Source organism: Pelodiscus sinensis, chromosome 16 (assembly GCF_049634645.1).
Source record: "Pelodiscus sinensis isolate JC-2024 chromosome 16, ASM4963464v1, whole genome shotgun sequence".
NCBI classification, from domain to species: domain Eukaryota; kingdom Metazoa; phylum Chordata; order Testudines; family Trionychidae; genus Pelodiscus; species Pelodiscus sinensis.
In genome coordinates, this window is record NC_134726.1 from 2,755,991 (window position 1) to 2,772,234 (window position 16,244).

Below are 16,244 nucleotides of genomic sequence, written 5' to 3' on the forward strand. Positions count from 1 at the left end.
CTCCTCGTTCTGCCACCCGCCCTCACGGAGACCAGCCTCTCGCCTCCTCTCTGGAACCCCCCTGCAGGGAGTCGCAGGCTGCTCTCAAATCCCCCCTCGCTCTTCTCTCCTGCAGACTGAACAAGCCCAAATCCCTCTCCTCGTAGGTCACGTGCTCCACCCCCCGAATCATTTTGGTGGCCACTCCCAATGCTGGTCAAGCCAAATGATATTGTAACAGAAATCAAGAGCAAGGGCCAGTCAGTGCCCGCCCCCCTTGGAAGCAGAGGTGAGCCCCTCATGCTGGCACCAGCCAGTGAAAGGGCTGCAGTGATCAAATCAGCCACAACCCCCACTGGGCCAGCAGCCTGGAGCCCATGACAGGGGAAGGGGGGTCATGGTCAAGGAGAGGGTGTGAGCCAGCACACTCGCCAGCGTCCTCCACAGCGGGACCCTATGGCCCTTGCTCTGCTCACCAAAGCTGCTCCCATCCTGGCATCCCTTGCAGAGAGTGGCTGTGATGCTACCGCCTGCCCAGCTTCTCCGGAAGCACAGGGGTCCGCCCACGGCAGCCTGGGGCTGCTAACCCCATGGGGTGGGTAGGGCCAGCGGCTGCACAATGACAACGGTTTCAGTAAACACCGAATGGCCCTGCCGTATTTCAGGACCAGGGGATCATCCGAGAGCAAACTCTGCACAAAGGGCATCACTGACCCATGCGTCTGGTCTTACCTTCAGCCCGGGCTCCTCTGCCAGCGGGTGGCAGGTACTTCCCAGCAGGGCGGCGAGTGCAATCTGCAAGGGAAGGAGATGTGCTTGTTGTGACTAATCCCAGGGAGGCAGCCCCGACGGCTTGTTGCGCCTGGGCCTGTAGCTGTAGGTGCCATGGCAATAGCAGTGGCCTTCACCCTGCTGCAACCACCCCAGGAAGAACTGCTGTTCAGAACACAGACCCCGGAGGAGGAGGAAAGAATTCAGAGCGACCCGTGAAAGAATTCCTGCTGGCTGCGGGCGTCGTGGTTAATTGCAGGTTCTCTCCTTCATTTCTACCCTGACAATGGCCTAGCTGGGAAAACAGGCATCTGAACCACCCCTCCCTGTGCTGGCTGATCTCTCAGCCCTGAACCTTTCGTGCACCAGGGCTTTAAGGCAGGTCAATGCTGCATCAGCTCGCATGGCTTCTTGGGGAGATCTAGCTGAGCTGTCGGCTCCCCGCCCTTTCCCCCTCCTCGTGCTCCTCCATGCTGCACACAGAACATCTGTATAGCTCATTTGCAGATCTTCGCAGGAGCACGTGCACACACTTTGGACATCATCACAGTTCACGTCGGCTATTCGATTGGGCTGCCGCACTGTTGTGCGCTGCACAAGCACAGGCAGGTGCATGGGAACTTGAGTCAGCAGCAATGCAGACGGGCAGCGACAGGAAGAACCAGAGGGTTATTATAACTCATAAGGAATTTATCATGAGTCTATGGAACTTTGACACCTTTGCCTCATCCAATACACGTGCCCCTCTCTAGATGCCCTGGGTGTGATGTGCACATGAGGTGACAGCATATGTGATTATGGATTATTTACCCTTTCGGTGCTGGGACTCAGGATTTCCCTAGACCTGTAGGGATGTGCCGATGGATTTCCCATTGGAAGTTGTTCAGCACTGCATCCTATCCCTCCCTCTGAGGCTTCTGGCATTGGCCACTGTGGGCAGACAGGATACTGGGCTGGATGGATCTTTGGTCTGCGCCAGTCTGGTCGCTATTATGTTCTTAAGCAATGGAGCGAGCACCAAGTTTGGCTGTTCCAAGGCCTCCCCTCTGAATGCAAGAGCCCAGTTTGCCAAGCGATTCGGTTTTAGTAGGTCGGGAGGCACACTCCTTCCCACAGAAGGAAACAGGCAGGTTTCCCGCACAGATGTGTTAGTGCCAGCATGCACCATTCATGTGTGGGGAGCTTCTGGAACAGCACCATCCATCTTCCATGAGCTGCTCTCCTTTAGTTCAGAGAGAAATGCTAACCAAAGGCCCCAAGGAGCCTGCCTGCACCGGGACACCAGGCCCTGGCGTGTCTGTTACTTTGCACGGTCAAACCCAACAGGAGTCGTGGAGCGGATGGCTACCCATGTTCTGCCGTGAGTCTCAAAGCGATCAGTTATGGGGCAGGGGGCAGGGAGTGCTTAGAACAGGGGACTGGGTGTGGGAGTTAGAAAATTTTGTGAGATTTTGTGGCCTGCACTGTGCAGGGGGTCAGACTAGATGATCATAATGGTCCCTTCTGACCTTAAAGTCTATGAGTCTATGAGAAAAAAAGGCTGGGGCCCCTCATTTTAGGTTCTGTGCCTGGCTTTGCTACTGGAAGCCCTTCAGCACGTCATACAGGCTCTCCGCGTCTCGGTTTCTGAAACAGAAGCATACAAAATGGCTAGAAGCCGATTCCCCTAGCCTACAGGGTGTTGTAAGGGCTACTCAGTAGTGGAACGTGCTTTGAGAGCCTCCGAGGAAAGGCGCAATGGAGGTACACAGTTGTGTTAGACTATTAGGGCCAAATCCTCCCTCCCGGTGCCTCGGCTCCCAGTGACTTCACTGGACATGCACCTACGTGCAGAACTGGCCCATTTCGTGTGTGTCTCCTCCTGCTTGAATGGAAGCCACAGTGGAAGGCTCCTTTGTCTGCACTGCGTAAGCAGCCCAGGGTCTGCCTAGCTGCAAAGGCCGTTCCCAGTAACAACTCCTACCGGCTACGAGCTCCTTGTCGGAGAAGAAGAGAGCCGCCTGCCTGAAGGCCGTCTCTGGAGTCAAGGCCATGACTCTCTGCAGGTCCCCGGTGCCCATGCGCTGCTTGTCCCCCAGAAGCCTGAGCTTCTTCAGAGTCTCGGCAAGAACCCCAAAGGCGTTGACCCTGCGCAGCGCACAGACGAGAGCTGGGCTGGACATCAGCATATTGAGGCTTCTTTGCCAGCAGGTGTCTCCCACCTCGAAGGGGCTTACTTCCTTGGCCTGACTTCGCGTGAGACGGGGCAGCCACTTGAGGCTCAGAAGCTCAAACCCAGGGTCAAGTCCCTCTGCAAGACAAGAGAGACCTGTTCGTTATTAAGTGGTAGCGCGTGTCTCCCCGCTGCCCCATTCTCCAGCCAGGGCGAAACCGAGCATATTCAAACAGTGCCTGACAATCGAGCCAGGAACGGGCTCCCTAGCAAATAACAAACCTTGTGCCTCATCAGCAGAGACACGGAGATCAAGTGATTAAAGAATGGAGAGCAGGTGAAACTATATGTTGGGAATCCAAGGGTATTTAAGTGCTTTGACACAGAATAGCATATAATTATAGATACTCTGTAACCACTCTGATAATGCTTCATTTTAAGGGATATTAATTATAGTAATAAGCGCCATTGTAACACTGACTTGTCACTGGAATAGCTTAACTATTGTTATGTTTGCAAACTAGGCTTGTTTGCTGGATAGCAAGATGTTTGGGGTTCAGTGCATAATTGTACGTTGCTGAAGTTACGATGGGCTAGATTTGGGCACCCTGGCACGCCTGCGTAGTATCTTCCTTTGCGAGCCCTCCCATTGGTTTCCAGATGGCTCTCCGGGTAAGGTGCTACTCAGCAGGAGCCAGGCTGCCAAACTGGCCTGATGTTAATGAATACATTGTTTTCTATTCCGTAACAATTTCTGCGTAATTACTTCCCGTTAGTAGAACACAATAATCATACTACTTAGCTCTTCTATGGTACTTTACAGTTGGAAAGCACTTTACAAAGGAGGTCACAGTCACTATCTCCATTATACCAATGGGGAAGCTGAGGCACAGAGGAGTGATGTAACATGCCCATGGTTACACAGGAGATCAGTGGCAGAGCTAGACTAGAACTCAGGTCTCCTGACTCCCCTGTTCTCTTCCCCATTTGTAGAGCCATCCTGCCTGCTAAAGACTAGGGATGGGTAAACTGGTTCCGATTACACATATGAGCTAGCCTGAGCCTTACCACTCCCCTGAACTGGTCCAAACCCCCTGCATCAAAAGGTGCCCATCTGGGCCAAAATGTTCTTTGAATCGTGATCCATGGATGAGGTCATCACTCGCTGACATTCACAGACCTTTGGTGCCTTTAGGGAGGTTAATCAGCACATCTATGGACCTGCTGTGTTCCGAGGTAGCTCCTCCCAAAAAGGCTGGCTGGGGAGGTGCAGGCTAGTCAGATGCTCAGGCTGGGAGAGTGAATTAGTCCAGCAGCGGGGGATATGAGGACGACACAGAAAGGATGCAGTGGGGGGAGTCCAGTACATGCAGCGCACTGGGTGGAGAGAGAGCCCTGTGGGAAAGGGCTAAAGGAGGAGAGACACTGTATGTGGTATCGTGTTAGTGGGGGACGGGGATGTAAACAAATCACTCAACAGAGAGAGTCTGAGAGGCACGTGGGGCGTCTAAGGATGAGGAAGAGCAGGCCCCATGACAGGCCCTATCACTCCTTTCCCTAAGTAAAACCACTGAGAAGAGGAGCTGGATAGAACGGAGCTGGCCTAGGCCTCCAACCTTTCCCCAAGAGCAGGACTCACCGGAGTTCGGAGGCTGCTTCTGGCAGCCAGGGCGAAGGATGTGGCACAGAAGATGGCCAGCACTCTTCAGGGCTTCCTTCCCAACTAGAGTCAGGATGACAACTTGTTCCATTTCAGGATCCGAGGCGTAGCTTCGGCGGCATAAAAGATCCAGAGGAACCATACCCAAGTCTGGCACTGCACTCAGATTGCCTCCTGCCCAGGGAGATCAAAACAACAATCCTAGTTAACCAGGGTAACAGCTTCCCCCTTCTCTGAACATGGAGGGACTGACTCATCCTCTAGGGAATAACAGAGCCTGGGTTCTAGGAGCAGCAGCCCCCAGATACACAAGTAGGACATCAGCAAGTGTCTGGCGACAGTCCCACGCTGGTCTATAGCGAGGGCTGACCTGCACAACACCAGCAGGGAATCGTTCTCCAGCCCGAAACCGACCAGAGCTAGAAAGGCTGGATTGCGTCTCTAACTGACGTTTAGATATTTATATCTGGTCAGGGCAGTATCTGTTTGTGACGGCGAGTCGGGGTTCCTCCAATCCTGCAGCCCCGTAGCAGCAAGAACAGACTCCGCCCACCGGTAGAACGGGGGGTTTATTGCTTCTCCAGGACACAGCGCAGCACAGACGTGATGTGTCTACAGGAGTCAGGGCCAGGATGCCTCAGCCCCCTTGAGATGGGGTTCCTGGGCCCCTAGATTCCAGCCCCCTCCTTAGTCTGTTTCCTTCATGGTTCCAGCCCAAGACTCCTCGCTCCCAGACCCTGCCCCCAGCCAGGTGTTCCTCTCTGCCTCCCTGCCTTTGTCAGGGTAGCACCTTACTCCACTTGTCCGACTGGAGTCACTAACCAGCAGCATCGGGAAAGGTCTCAGAGGCCAGTGCTAAGTCCATTATTGGTGACAATGAACCAGATCTAAAGTTCTGGCTCACAAAAGCTCCCCGTAAAGAGCCCAGGCTCTGGCAGACCTCGGGGTCCCGCTCTGGAACAGCGGCACTCGGACTTACCCAGCGTCTGCAGCAGGCTGTCGGTATAGGGAGCTACGTGGATACCCCATGCAGATCCCAGTTCAGCACTGAGTGGCAAGCTGCTTCGTAGCTCCCCAAGGAGGCCCCGTTCTGCCAGTTCCTTCATCAGCCCTAGGGACAGAACGACAGACAGAGTCCGACACACTATTCCCGGTGCATGCCGTCGGCGCTCGGCTCAGTGGGAGTGCGCTTCGTCCTGCCACCTATCCTTGGGTCCTATTTCCAGGCTCCTCTGACGGAGACATTAATAAGGGTGCTGGCGAGTTCGCCCAAGGAATGTAAAACACAGCGTCAGAAGCAGCCTCGCCAGCATGGCAAGCCACATTCATTTACAGCAGGATTCAGTGACGGCTGGAAAGGCTGGCTGGGCCATTCCCGTTCTTAGAAGGACTCTCAGCCTTGCGGCCAACATCCCAGCATTCGCAACCCACACCTGCCCCGCTCCACGGAGAACGAGGAGCCTCTGCGTTCTGTGTCGGTCGGGAAGTAAGTAGGCCGTGTCACCAGGCACGGCCGGCTGCTCCTTGGCAACGCTGGACTGCTCAGTCGAGGCCTTGTACCAGCTTGGCATTTCCTGGGGGCCAACCTAAAGCTCATTGGACAAGACAGTCCGCTTGCTCCACAAGCTGCTTAGAAAGGAGCCGCCAGCCGAGGTCGGTGCTTGGAGCCATGCAAGGGGGCAGGGCTGGGGTTCTGCAGACAGGCCAGAGAGGAGGCAGGTGCCCCGGCAGCCGGAGAAGGCTGGATACATTGTCACGGGACCCCGGGGAGGCAAACACCACAGAAAGCTGCACCTCAGAAGACCAGACTGACAGCTTCCCACATGGCTCTGATTGGCCCAGGCACCCTATTTAAGACCAAGAGGAGCCCCAGGAAGTGTCCGTGCAACTAGGTGGACTCCCCAGCCAGCTACAGGGATGGACCTGCCTCTTGTCTCGCTCCCAGACTCCAACCCTGACTTGGAGCCCTGGCTTCCGCCCTGAACGCCAAGGCCGATCCCGACCCCAGCTTCGGTACCTGGACTTGGCCTCCCACCTGGCTTCTGTATTTAGACTCTGGCTTGGGGTTCTGACCCCTGGCTTTGGCGTCTGATCCCTGACTAAGGCTCTTGGAGTCAGGCACCAGCCCTGACCACAGGCCTGATCCTCCAAGCATTGATCATGACCACAGGGAAGGATGTTTGCAGAGCTGGTCTAAGGATGAAAAAGATCTGGTGTGATCAGATCTGGACGTTTTCCCTAAAGCTCTGCCCCAGTTCGGACAGGAATTGCTTCAGAGAATTCTCTGGCCTGGATTATGCAAGAGGTCAGACGAGCAGATCGCAGGGCTGCCTTCTGGGGTTCGATTCGATGCATTTTTGAGCAGCAATCTTTTACCTTCCCAAAGGGTTCCTTGTGCCAGTTTCTGCTTGGCTCTGTTCAAGTGCTGTAAATGCTACATATTCTCAGGGACCTTCTCAAAGAGAACGATTAGCTCAAATTCCCTTAGAAAGGCCAGGAACCACATTTCTTCAGCGAGTAACTTTCCACAGGCATGCAGGCAGAAAACAATTCAGTGCAGCAATTAGTCTGCCTTGATCAATCAGTCACACCTGGGCATGTTTTCAGGGAGCGTGTGCGATACTCATTGGAAACAAGGGAAAGAGTCTTTGGAGTTGTCCAGTCATTCTGACCCTCAAACGTCTTTCCTGCAGCAACAGCTGTGATGGATGGTTTTCCATTTTCAAGCATGATATGGTGCACAATCGAAAAACAAGACACTAGAGAGAGGAAGAGGAATTCTCAAACTGGGATAGGCAGTGAGGGGACATTGTCAAGCACCCAGCCCCAAAGAACACAGGGTCCGATCTTGCAAAGAAAAGGGTCCAAGTGAGGGCGGGATGGCTAGGGGAATACTATAGAGGAATAAAGGAACAGTGACGAATGGATGATGCAGATGAAACACGTATGAGTCACCAGATTTATTGTGTGATGGTGCCCAAGTCAGTGAGCGTCCTTCTGCCTCAGTTTCCCCATTTGTTAAACTGGGATAATAATGCTTTCCTTACAAACATGTTTAGTTCATGGTTGGAAAGGGTGGATAACGCTAGAGAAGGGCACAGAGAAAAGCGATCACACTTGAACCCCTGTGCTCTGGGTGCCCCCAATCCAGGAATACCCATGGCCAGAGGTGGAAGGGGCTCTGCACTGCTGGGGGACGTCAACACAGCAACATGCTAACACTGCAGCTTTTCCCCGCTGGCGCCTGGGAGCGGCAGGGTGCATAGAGCTGCATGTGCTCCTGGGAGTGGGGTGTCTGGTAAGTGCCCCACCCTGTACCCCTCACGCCCAGACCCCATAGCGCCTTCCCTGGCCTGGCAAAATCTTTAATCCGGCATTCCCTGTTTCCCAGGGCTGCTGGATTACAGAGGTTCGAGCGTATTGGAGCCATGTGGAAATAACCGGCCTCCAGGGGCCCTGCCTGAAAAGAAATGGAAAAGGGGCCAGGGCAGAGAGAAGGGACGAGAACTGCGCTGTGCTCGGGACAAAGAGCCAGTCCTGACGGCCCAACCGCTGGAACCCAAAGCACCAGCTGCTCCCCTGGTGTAACCCAGCCTCGCGGCACCAAAGGCAAGGGAAGATCGTCGGGTTAGCTTATCAGAAAGAAGGCTGAGGTGACCTGGTTGCGCTGGATCAACCTTCAAGGGAAGAAAATGCCTGGTACTAACAGCTCAGGCTTAGCGCAGGCGGCTGTAACAAGAGCCAGTGACTGGAAGGGAAAGCCAGACACATTCAAACGAGAAACAAGGTGCAGTTCTTTAACAGGGGCATGATTAACCACTGAGCAAGCAGCTGAGGGAACCGGTGGATTCTCCGGCTCTTGAAGTTGTCAGCTAAAGACTGGGTGCCTCGCTGGAAGAGACGCTTTAATCGAACACCAGGCGTGGTACGGGGAGCTGGGCGAAATGTTCTGCCCTGTGTTAGACTAGATTACCTGTCTCTCCTGGCCTTAAAATATGAATTCCCAGGCGCGGAATGAAGCCTGGGGTCACTCACAAATAGGTGATGGCAGGGGCCAGGTCTGAGTCTGACAGGATGGAGCACTAACTTCTCGTGCAGTGGCAGATGGGTCCTTTTGGCCACCATGATTATCTGGGCAATGAGGAGTCCAAAGACTGGAGCCTAAAGACCAAATTACTATGCAGCTTGATTATCCTGCTACCCTGAATGTGGATCCAATGGTGGAGGCTGATTCACACACAAGCCTGGTGATGCATCCTCCTTACTGAAAGCTACGGTCAGGGGCGAAGATGTGGAAGAGTTTGACTGCCACCCGGGGAGCTGTGAAACGAGGCTGCCCGGTCGGAGTGGTGCACACCCGAATCCCAGCGCCCTTCCCTGGGGGACCTGGGAAGGACTGGCTTTACCTCTCACCAGCGCAGGCACATGATGGCCAGCATTCTCCTTCCGCAGCAGTAGGATCAGGCAGTGCAAGCGTGGCTCAGCAGGAAGGTCTTCTCTTGAGGATCTCTCCGCGGCACTTGAAATCTTGTTAGGGCAAAAAACAGCCACCTGAAACGACACAGGCCAGCACATCCTCATGGGAACCTCCTGCTAGTCTCCTAAGTCCACCCTTTCCAAGTCATTGATCTGCAGGGAAGCTGAGCACGCAGATCTCAGGAGGCCCAGGGGAGCTGTGGGTGCTCCTCGCCTGGGCAAATCAGGCCATTTGTATTTCAGTGCTAGCCTGAGGATTTAGGGACCTTCCTTCACAAGACTTTGGAAGCCAGCGATATTTGTATTGGTACGGTGTGAGGACGAGGGGGGATGGTTCTTGAGGTCTGAAGACAATCAGGTGCAAACAAGCTCCTTGGGCAGAGTTTTCTTGGTAAACCAGAAAGTGCCCCACTCTACAGTCCCACGTCCCCTTTACCCTGCCGTGTGCACACAGGACTTACTAAGGGCTGTCTCCCTGTGCAAGGAAACATCTCACTTACATCACTGGGTGTTGGGCTGGTGTGAACAGTGCAGGCCTAGGCTCACTCCTGTCTATCTCAGTTGGCTTGGAAGCCCTGTTTTAATGATTATCTTGACTTCCTTCGACTAAGATCTGACAATGCCAAATGCAAACGCATTCAGCTGCACCCAATGTAAGATTACACAAAGCAGCAGATAAAAAGCTTGCCAACTGGCACCATCATAGGAGAACCCTGCCAATCTACAGCAATACATGCTCTTTGTACATAAGGGGATTAATTTATGAGAGATGTGAGGAACCATGAAGTTATGCAGTTATATATGACACATGAGGAGCATCCTCTTGATGACACAGTCATTGATTAAAAATCCTCTTCATAGTGATAAAAATATAAGGGTATGTCTACACTACCCTCCTATTTCGAAATAGGAGGGTAATGTAGGCATACCGCAATTGCAAATGAAGCCCGGGATTTGAATTTCCCGGGCTTCATTTGCATAAGCCGGGCGCCGCCATTTTTAAATCCCGGCTGGTTCGAACCCCGTGCCGCGCGGCTACACGCAGCACGAACTACCGTTACTCCTCGTGTAGCCGCGCGGCACGGGGTTCGAACCAGCCGGGATTTAAAAATAGCGGCGCCCGGCTTATGCAAATGAAGCCCGGGAAATTCAAATCCCGGGCTTCATTTGCAATTGCGGTATGCCTACATTACCCCGCTAGTTCGAACTAGCGGGGTAGTGTAGACATACCCTAAGAGTGTAAGAACGGCCAGACTGGGTCAGACCGAAGATCCGTCTAGCCCAGTGTCCTGTCCGCAGACAGTGGCCAATGCCAGGTGTCCCAGAGGTAGTGAACGGAACAGGAAATCATCAAGCGATCCCCCCGCCGTTGCCTATTTCCAGCTTCTGACAAACAGGCTAGAGACACAATTCCTACCCATCCTAGCTAACAACCATTGATGGACCAATCCTACAGGAATTTATTTAGCTCCTTTTGAACCTTGTTAAAGTTCTGGTCTTCACAATATCCTGTGGCAAGGAGTTCCACAGGTTGACTGTGCATTGTGTGAAGAAATACTTCCTTGTTTGTTTAAAACCTGCTACCTATGAATTTCATTTAGTAACTCCTATTTGTGTTATGGGAACAAATAAATAAATTTTTCTTATTTACTTTCTCTACACGAGTCATGATTTTATAGATCTCTATCATATTGCCCCCTTAGTCTCCTCTTTTCTAAGATGAAAAATCCCAGTCTTATTAATCTCTCCTCATATGGCAGCCTTTCCAAACCCCTCATCGTTTTTGTTGCTTTTCTCTGAACTTTTTCCAATGCCAAGGTATCTTTTTTGAAATGAGAAGACTACATCTGCTCGCAGAATTCAAGATGTGGCTGTACCATGGATTTATATAGACACAACAAGGTATTCTCTGTCTTACTTGCTTTCCCCTTTTTAATAATTCCTAACATTCTGTTTGCTCTTTTGACAGCTGCTGCACATTGAGTGGATGTTTTCAGAGAACTATCCACAATGATTCCAAGATCTCTTTTGAGGGGTAACAGCTAATTTACTCTCCATCACATTATATGTATAGTTGGGATTATGTTTTCCAATGTACATTTCTTTGCATTTATCAACATTGAATTTCATCTGCCGTTGTATTGCCCAGTCACCCAGTTTTGAAAGATCCTTTTGTAGCGCTTCATAGTCTGCTTAGAACTTAACTGTCTTGAGCTGTTTTGTATCATATGCAAATTTTGCCACCTGTTTACCCCCTTTCTCCAAATCATATATGACTATGTTGAACAGGATTGGTCCCAGTATGGACCCCTGGGGGACACCACTGGTTACATCTCTCCATTCTGAAAACTGATCATTTATTTTTACTCTTTGTTTCCTTTTAACCAGTGACCAGTCCATGAGGGGACCTTCCCTCTTATCCCACGACAGCTTACTTTGCTTAAGAGCCTTTGGTGAGGGACCTTGTCAAAGGCTTTCTGGAAATGTAAGTGTACTTTGACCCCTGTCCCCGCCCCAAAGAATTCTAGTAGATTAATGAGGCAGGATTTCCCTTTACAGAAACCATGTTGACTTTCCCCCCAACACTTTATGTTCAACTAATGTGTCCAGTAGTGAATTTGCCCGGTGATGTATAGATTTAAGGTATGAGCCAGCTCCCACTGAAATCAATGGCAAAATTCATGTTTGACTTTCACAATGGCATATTCTCAGCTGCCAGGTAGGAGGGGCTTTAATGGGATTTTCCAGCACAAGGGAAGCTCAGCTCTGAAAGTAACTGGAGGTGCCACTCATAGCTAAGGAACATGATGTCAGAAGGTGGGGAATCCTGGCTGCTGGTAAAAGGGTAACGAGCCTAAGAAAGCCCCAAGCAGAGTTCACCCACGGTGCTGCAGCAGGGGTGAAGCATGCTTGTCGCTACAGGAACGATGATTTCCCTTAGTAAGTGCAAGCTAATTCGAGGCCCAGTTGGCTGTGATGGACTAATGCAATGGCACAGCACACGTTTGTAAACCTCATCTTTTGAGGAATACAGGGTGTTTCGAAAAAGGGTTTATTTTCAACAGATCCGCAACTAGACTGCCATTTTTTTTGAAAAAGCTCCATTTTGGAAAAAAGCGGCGGCCATGTTTATGCTAATGAAGTGTGGGATATTTAAATCCTTGCTTTGTTAGCTATTTCGACGTGTCTAATCTACATTTCTCTGTCAACAGAGAGGTGTAGTCTAGACGTACCCCCAGTGTCCTGTCTGCTGACAGTGGCCAATACCAGATGCCCCAGAGGGAATGAACAGAACAGGGAACCATCAAGTGATCCTTCCCCTGTCGCCCATTCCCAGCCCTGACAAACAGAGGCTAGGGACACCATTCCTACCCATCCTGGCTAATAAGTATTGATGGACCTAACCTCCATGAATTTATTCTTTTTTGAACCCTGTTAAAGTGCTGGTATTCACTACATCCTCTGGCAAGGAGTTCCACAGGTTGACTATGTGCTGTGTGAAGAAAAACTTCCTTTTGTTTTAACCCTGCTATCTATTCAATATCGCAACTCATCATCACAATACAATTATGTTACACCAGCCACCGAGGTATTCTGGGAGGCTTTCAATATCCTAGGAACCCAGCCTGCAAGAGGTCAGACAGTCATGCCAAAATCAACCTCCCTGGGATTGGAATCGGCCTGACCCATTGCAGGTTTTAGCAGGTGCACTCTTGGATATGCCCGTTTTACACAGTCAGGATCATTCCCCTAGTGGCCCTCTGGTTCCTACCTGACTTGCTGTCATGCTGAGCATGATGGCTCGCTTGGGAGACAGTCGCTGCTGCTTGATGCCCTGCAGAGTGAACCCTCTCTGGGAACAGACTGAAATCACATCCCCATATGCATGGGGTGGCACAGCAGGCGACACGACCACAATGACATCCCCTGGATCAATGCAAAGGGGAGAAGGGAATCAAGTTATTTTCATGGAAGCTGCTCTATCTTTCCTGGAAACTTCATGGAAGTGGCCAGCCCAATCCAGATGGTGACACTGCATTTTGCAGTCAACAGGACCGCTTGTCCCCCTATCACACCTGCATGCAGCTGTCCAGGAAAAGAGGGTTTACACCAAAATCACAGAAACATTTGTGACTCGGGTCTGTCTAGGTGTCTCACTACAGATTTTAGAAATGTGCACCTGTCTGTCTGTGAGTCCATTTGTTCAAGAACTCCTTCTAAACGGCAAGAGCTAGGACCACCAAATTTGGTAGGCAGCTTCCTCTTAGCATACCTCAAAGCAAAGTCAGGGTTTGGTTGTGCCAGGACAATGGGATGTGCCTGGAATTCAATTGATTCTCATAAAATGGAAAAGGAAGGAGTCTGGTAGGAGGGAGTCATACCGCAGAATGACCAGAAGGGGGCAGCAAGGGGCCAGAGATGAGGACTGGGGCTGCTATAATCCCATAGGGTCAGCAAGGGACAGGGGTGGAGAAAGGGACAACTATCTACTATATATTTCAGAGAGTTCGTCTGTATTCCTGTCTGCCCCCAAGCCAGGGGACATGCACCTCTCCCCTGGCTGTGCCCACTGCAGCTATAGCGGCTACGGACTGGTGCTTTTTGCCTGCCCCAAGCTGCTGTGGTGAGAGAGGGCTGGGGTTGTCCTGGGGCAGCCTGCATACTGAACCCCTCCATCCCAGAACAATGATTTAGATGAAGAAAAACAAATGTATTTAAGTTAAGGACCTGAGCAATGCTGGGTACATCTTCTAGTGATCTATACATTCCTTCTTCACTTTACTGAGGCATGGCTAGAGGGAGTCAGTGGTTCACCTTGGATTCAAACTGGCCCTCTGTTCTCCTAGCCCTTTGCTGTAATCATGAAACAACCTGCCCTCTGTGAAAGGCCAGGAGGAGGCTCCATACAACATGTCAGCTCTAGAGAGGTTTTCTCTGTACCGCCCTGCTAACATGCCCTGATCAGGGAGGAATAGTTCTGTCTTCAGAGCCCAATCACTGCAGCTATCGCTGCTGAGCACGCCAGCAAGAAATGGCCATTGTGGTTCTTGTGAGATGGACATTTGTCTTCCAGGAGCTGGACTAAAGACCCAGCATGTGTTGACCTTTGAACAGTCACCTGCTTCTGGTTTTGTTCACCCCTGGACTTCAACCGCTGTGCATGGATAGCTTGGAAGCAGACGGCTCTGCATCCCATTGTGATTCCCTTTGGGTTTCCAACATCCTTATCCCACGGTGACTGGAAGAATTCCAAACCAAACCAGCAGCGATGAAGAAAGAAGCAATACGCGTGAAACGAGGAGATGGGGGGGTCTGTGTGTTGCAAAGTGTCAGGAAGGGCTAGTTTGTGGGATCAAAGCCAGTGTGGATCTACGGTTGGGCCTGGCTGTCCAGATGAGGTTCTGAGCCCCCTCTAGTTAAAACAATACCCTTCTGGAATGAATCTAGGACTAAAACGAACACGTGTTTCTGCTACGGTTCAATAGCGGCAGGCGAGCCGTGTGTGGCTGAAAAGCTTGTCTCTCTCCAACAGCCCTCGCCCACCGAGTCTCTCTCAGGTAGTGTGACTGGCAGCTGCACTGTCCACTCTGTATGGATGTCTGATGGGGTAGTCTGCCCCTTCAAGGCAGGAGCCCCTAGTGGTCAGCCCACCCCACCCCACCATGTGGGAATGGGCCTTTAAGGGTTTGAAAGGTTCAATATCAGAACCCACAGGGGTATGGAGAGGAGAAGAAGAATGGAGTGAAGGTCCTACAGCTGGTTAACTGATAACCCTGCCCCAAGGAAGAGGGCTGGGGCTTCTGCTCTGAGGAGAGGGGGGATGACAGTTTGAAGCACAGAAGGGATGTCCCTATTCCTCCCTCCCCCGAACTCCCTCCTCCCCACAGAGGTCTAGTTTTGATGGCGTCGTTTCAAACGAGGATTTGGAGACACCATCGGGAATCCAGATGCTGCTGTTCACAGTGTTTCCAACGTGGGGCTGGGAGCAGGAGCCGCATTGCCTTTCCAGAGAGCGCATTCATGTCACAGCCTCCGCCGCCCTCACCCCCTCTGCTGAGCGTCCTGGCTAGCCCAGCAGCAGTGGATTGAAAGAGCCAGAGGAGAGGTGGGTCCAGTGGCTGGGCCAGAAGGGAGTGCTGGAAAGGCTCAGCCCCGACAAGGTGGGACGAGCCTGTCCCAAGGCAGACGCCCAGGGAGCGCCGTGGCTCCTGGCTCCCCTACTCCTGTGTGCTCTTCCCTCCAGGGGCATGATGCACCAGCCACTGGGAGAGCAAAGCTTGAGGCCACTTCCTGAGCCCAACCACCGCAGATGGAACTGCCGCGGGGGGCAGCTCAGCAGCCCACATCGAGCATGAATCAGCAGTGGCCATAAAATGAGAGGGAAACAGGAAATCTGGCTCAGGCCATTAGCAACAGCCGCCACCTGCTTCCCTCCCCACCCCCGAGCGTGGAGCGGAGGGGGCCTGCCAGGCACTGGCACGAACACACAAGCCGACACGGAGGCTTTCAAAGGCAGGCCTCCTCCTTTCTTGACTTTTCCCTCCCTTCCCCTCCTCCTCTCCCTCGCCTTCTCTGCCCCTCGCAGCTTCCCAGCTCCCATTTCTAACCCCCTCAAATCCTCTTTCTGTTGGCCAGTTCATTTCCTCTTTTCTATGCCAGAGCATCTTTCTCCTTCCCTGTCCTTCCTGGCCTCTCACTGCTGGCTGGAGGGACCCGAGGCCCCTCAGCTCCTCCCTGCAGAGCCAGTCTTAGTCCAGAGAGCAGGGCTAGCACACTCAAAGGCACGCCTCCTTTGGAGAGGCAGCCATGGGGCCCAACGGCCCATCTGCCGCACACACTCTCCTCCTGAGCCCAGCGTCCCCAGGGCTCTCTCTGGGCCCACTTCCCAGGCGGCTGTCGCTCCTGGGCAAGGCTGCCAGAGCACTAATGTTACTGCTCAAAAAATGAGGAATAACGTTAGTTCGAACCAAGGGGTTTGATTCGAACTAATACGGCCCAGAGCGCACTTCCTGGTTCGAATCAGCTGGCAATCAGAATAGCACGCAGCTAGATTATGCTACTGAAGTGCAGGATATTTAAATCCCCGCTTCATTAGCAATTTCGGTCGGCTACATTTGCATCCCTATCTTGAGATAGGGAGCAAGTGTAGACGTACCCTCTGACTCCTGTAACCCTCGTTGTACAAGGAGTAAGGGAAGTGAGGGG

The 16,244-nt window shown here is 52.2% G+C and overlaps 1 protein-coding gene across 8 annotated transcripts in view; it reads right to left on the bottom strand.

Annotated features, from left to right (window-relative positions):
- DNAAF8 (dynein axonemal assembly factor 8) overlaps nt 1–16,244 on the bottom strand; it is a 114,590-nt gene that overhangs the window by 24,182 nt on the left and 74,164 nt on the right. For all 8 annotated transcript variants that reach the window (XM_075899066.1, XM_075899063.1, XM_075899067.1 and 5 more), the window contains 6 exons: nt 12,811–12,965; nt 8,969–9,113; nt 5,542–5,673; nt 4,542–4,736; nt 2,714–3,040; nt 712–774 (listed from right to left, as the gene is read on the bottom strand). In XM_075899066.1, coding sequence (XP_075755181.1) covers nt 712–774; nt 2,714–3,040; nt 4,542–4,736; nt 5,542–5,673; nt 8,969–9,113; nt 12,811–12,965 — 1,017 coding nt within the window. The remainder of the gene's footprint in view (nt 1–711; nt 775–2,713; nt 3,041–4,541; nt 4,737–5,541; nt 5,674–8,968; nt 9,114–12,810; nt 12,966–16,244) is intronic.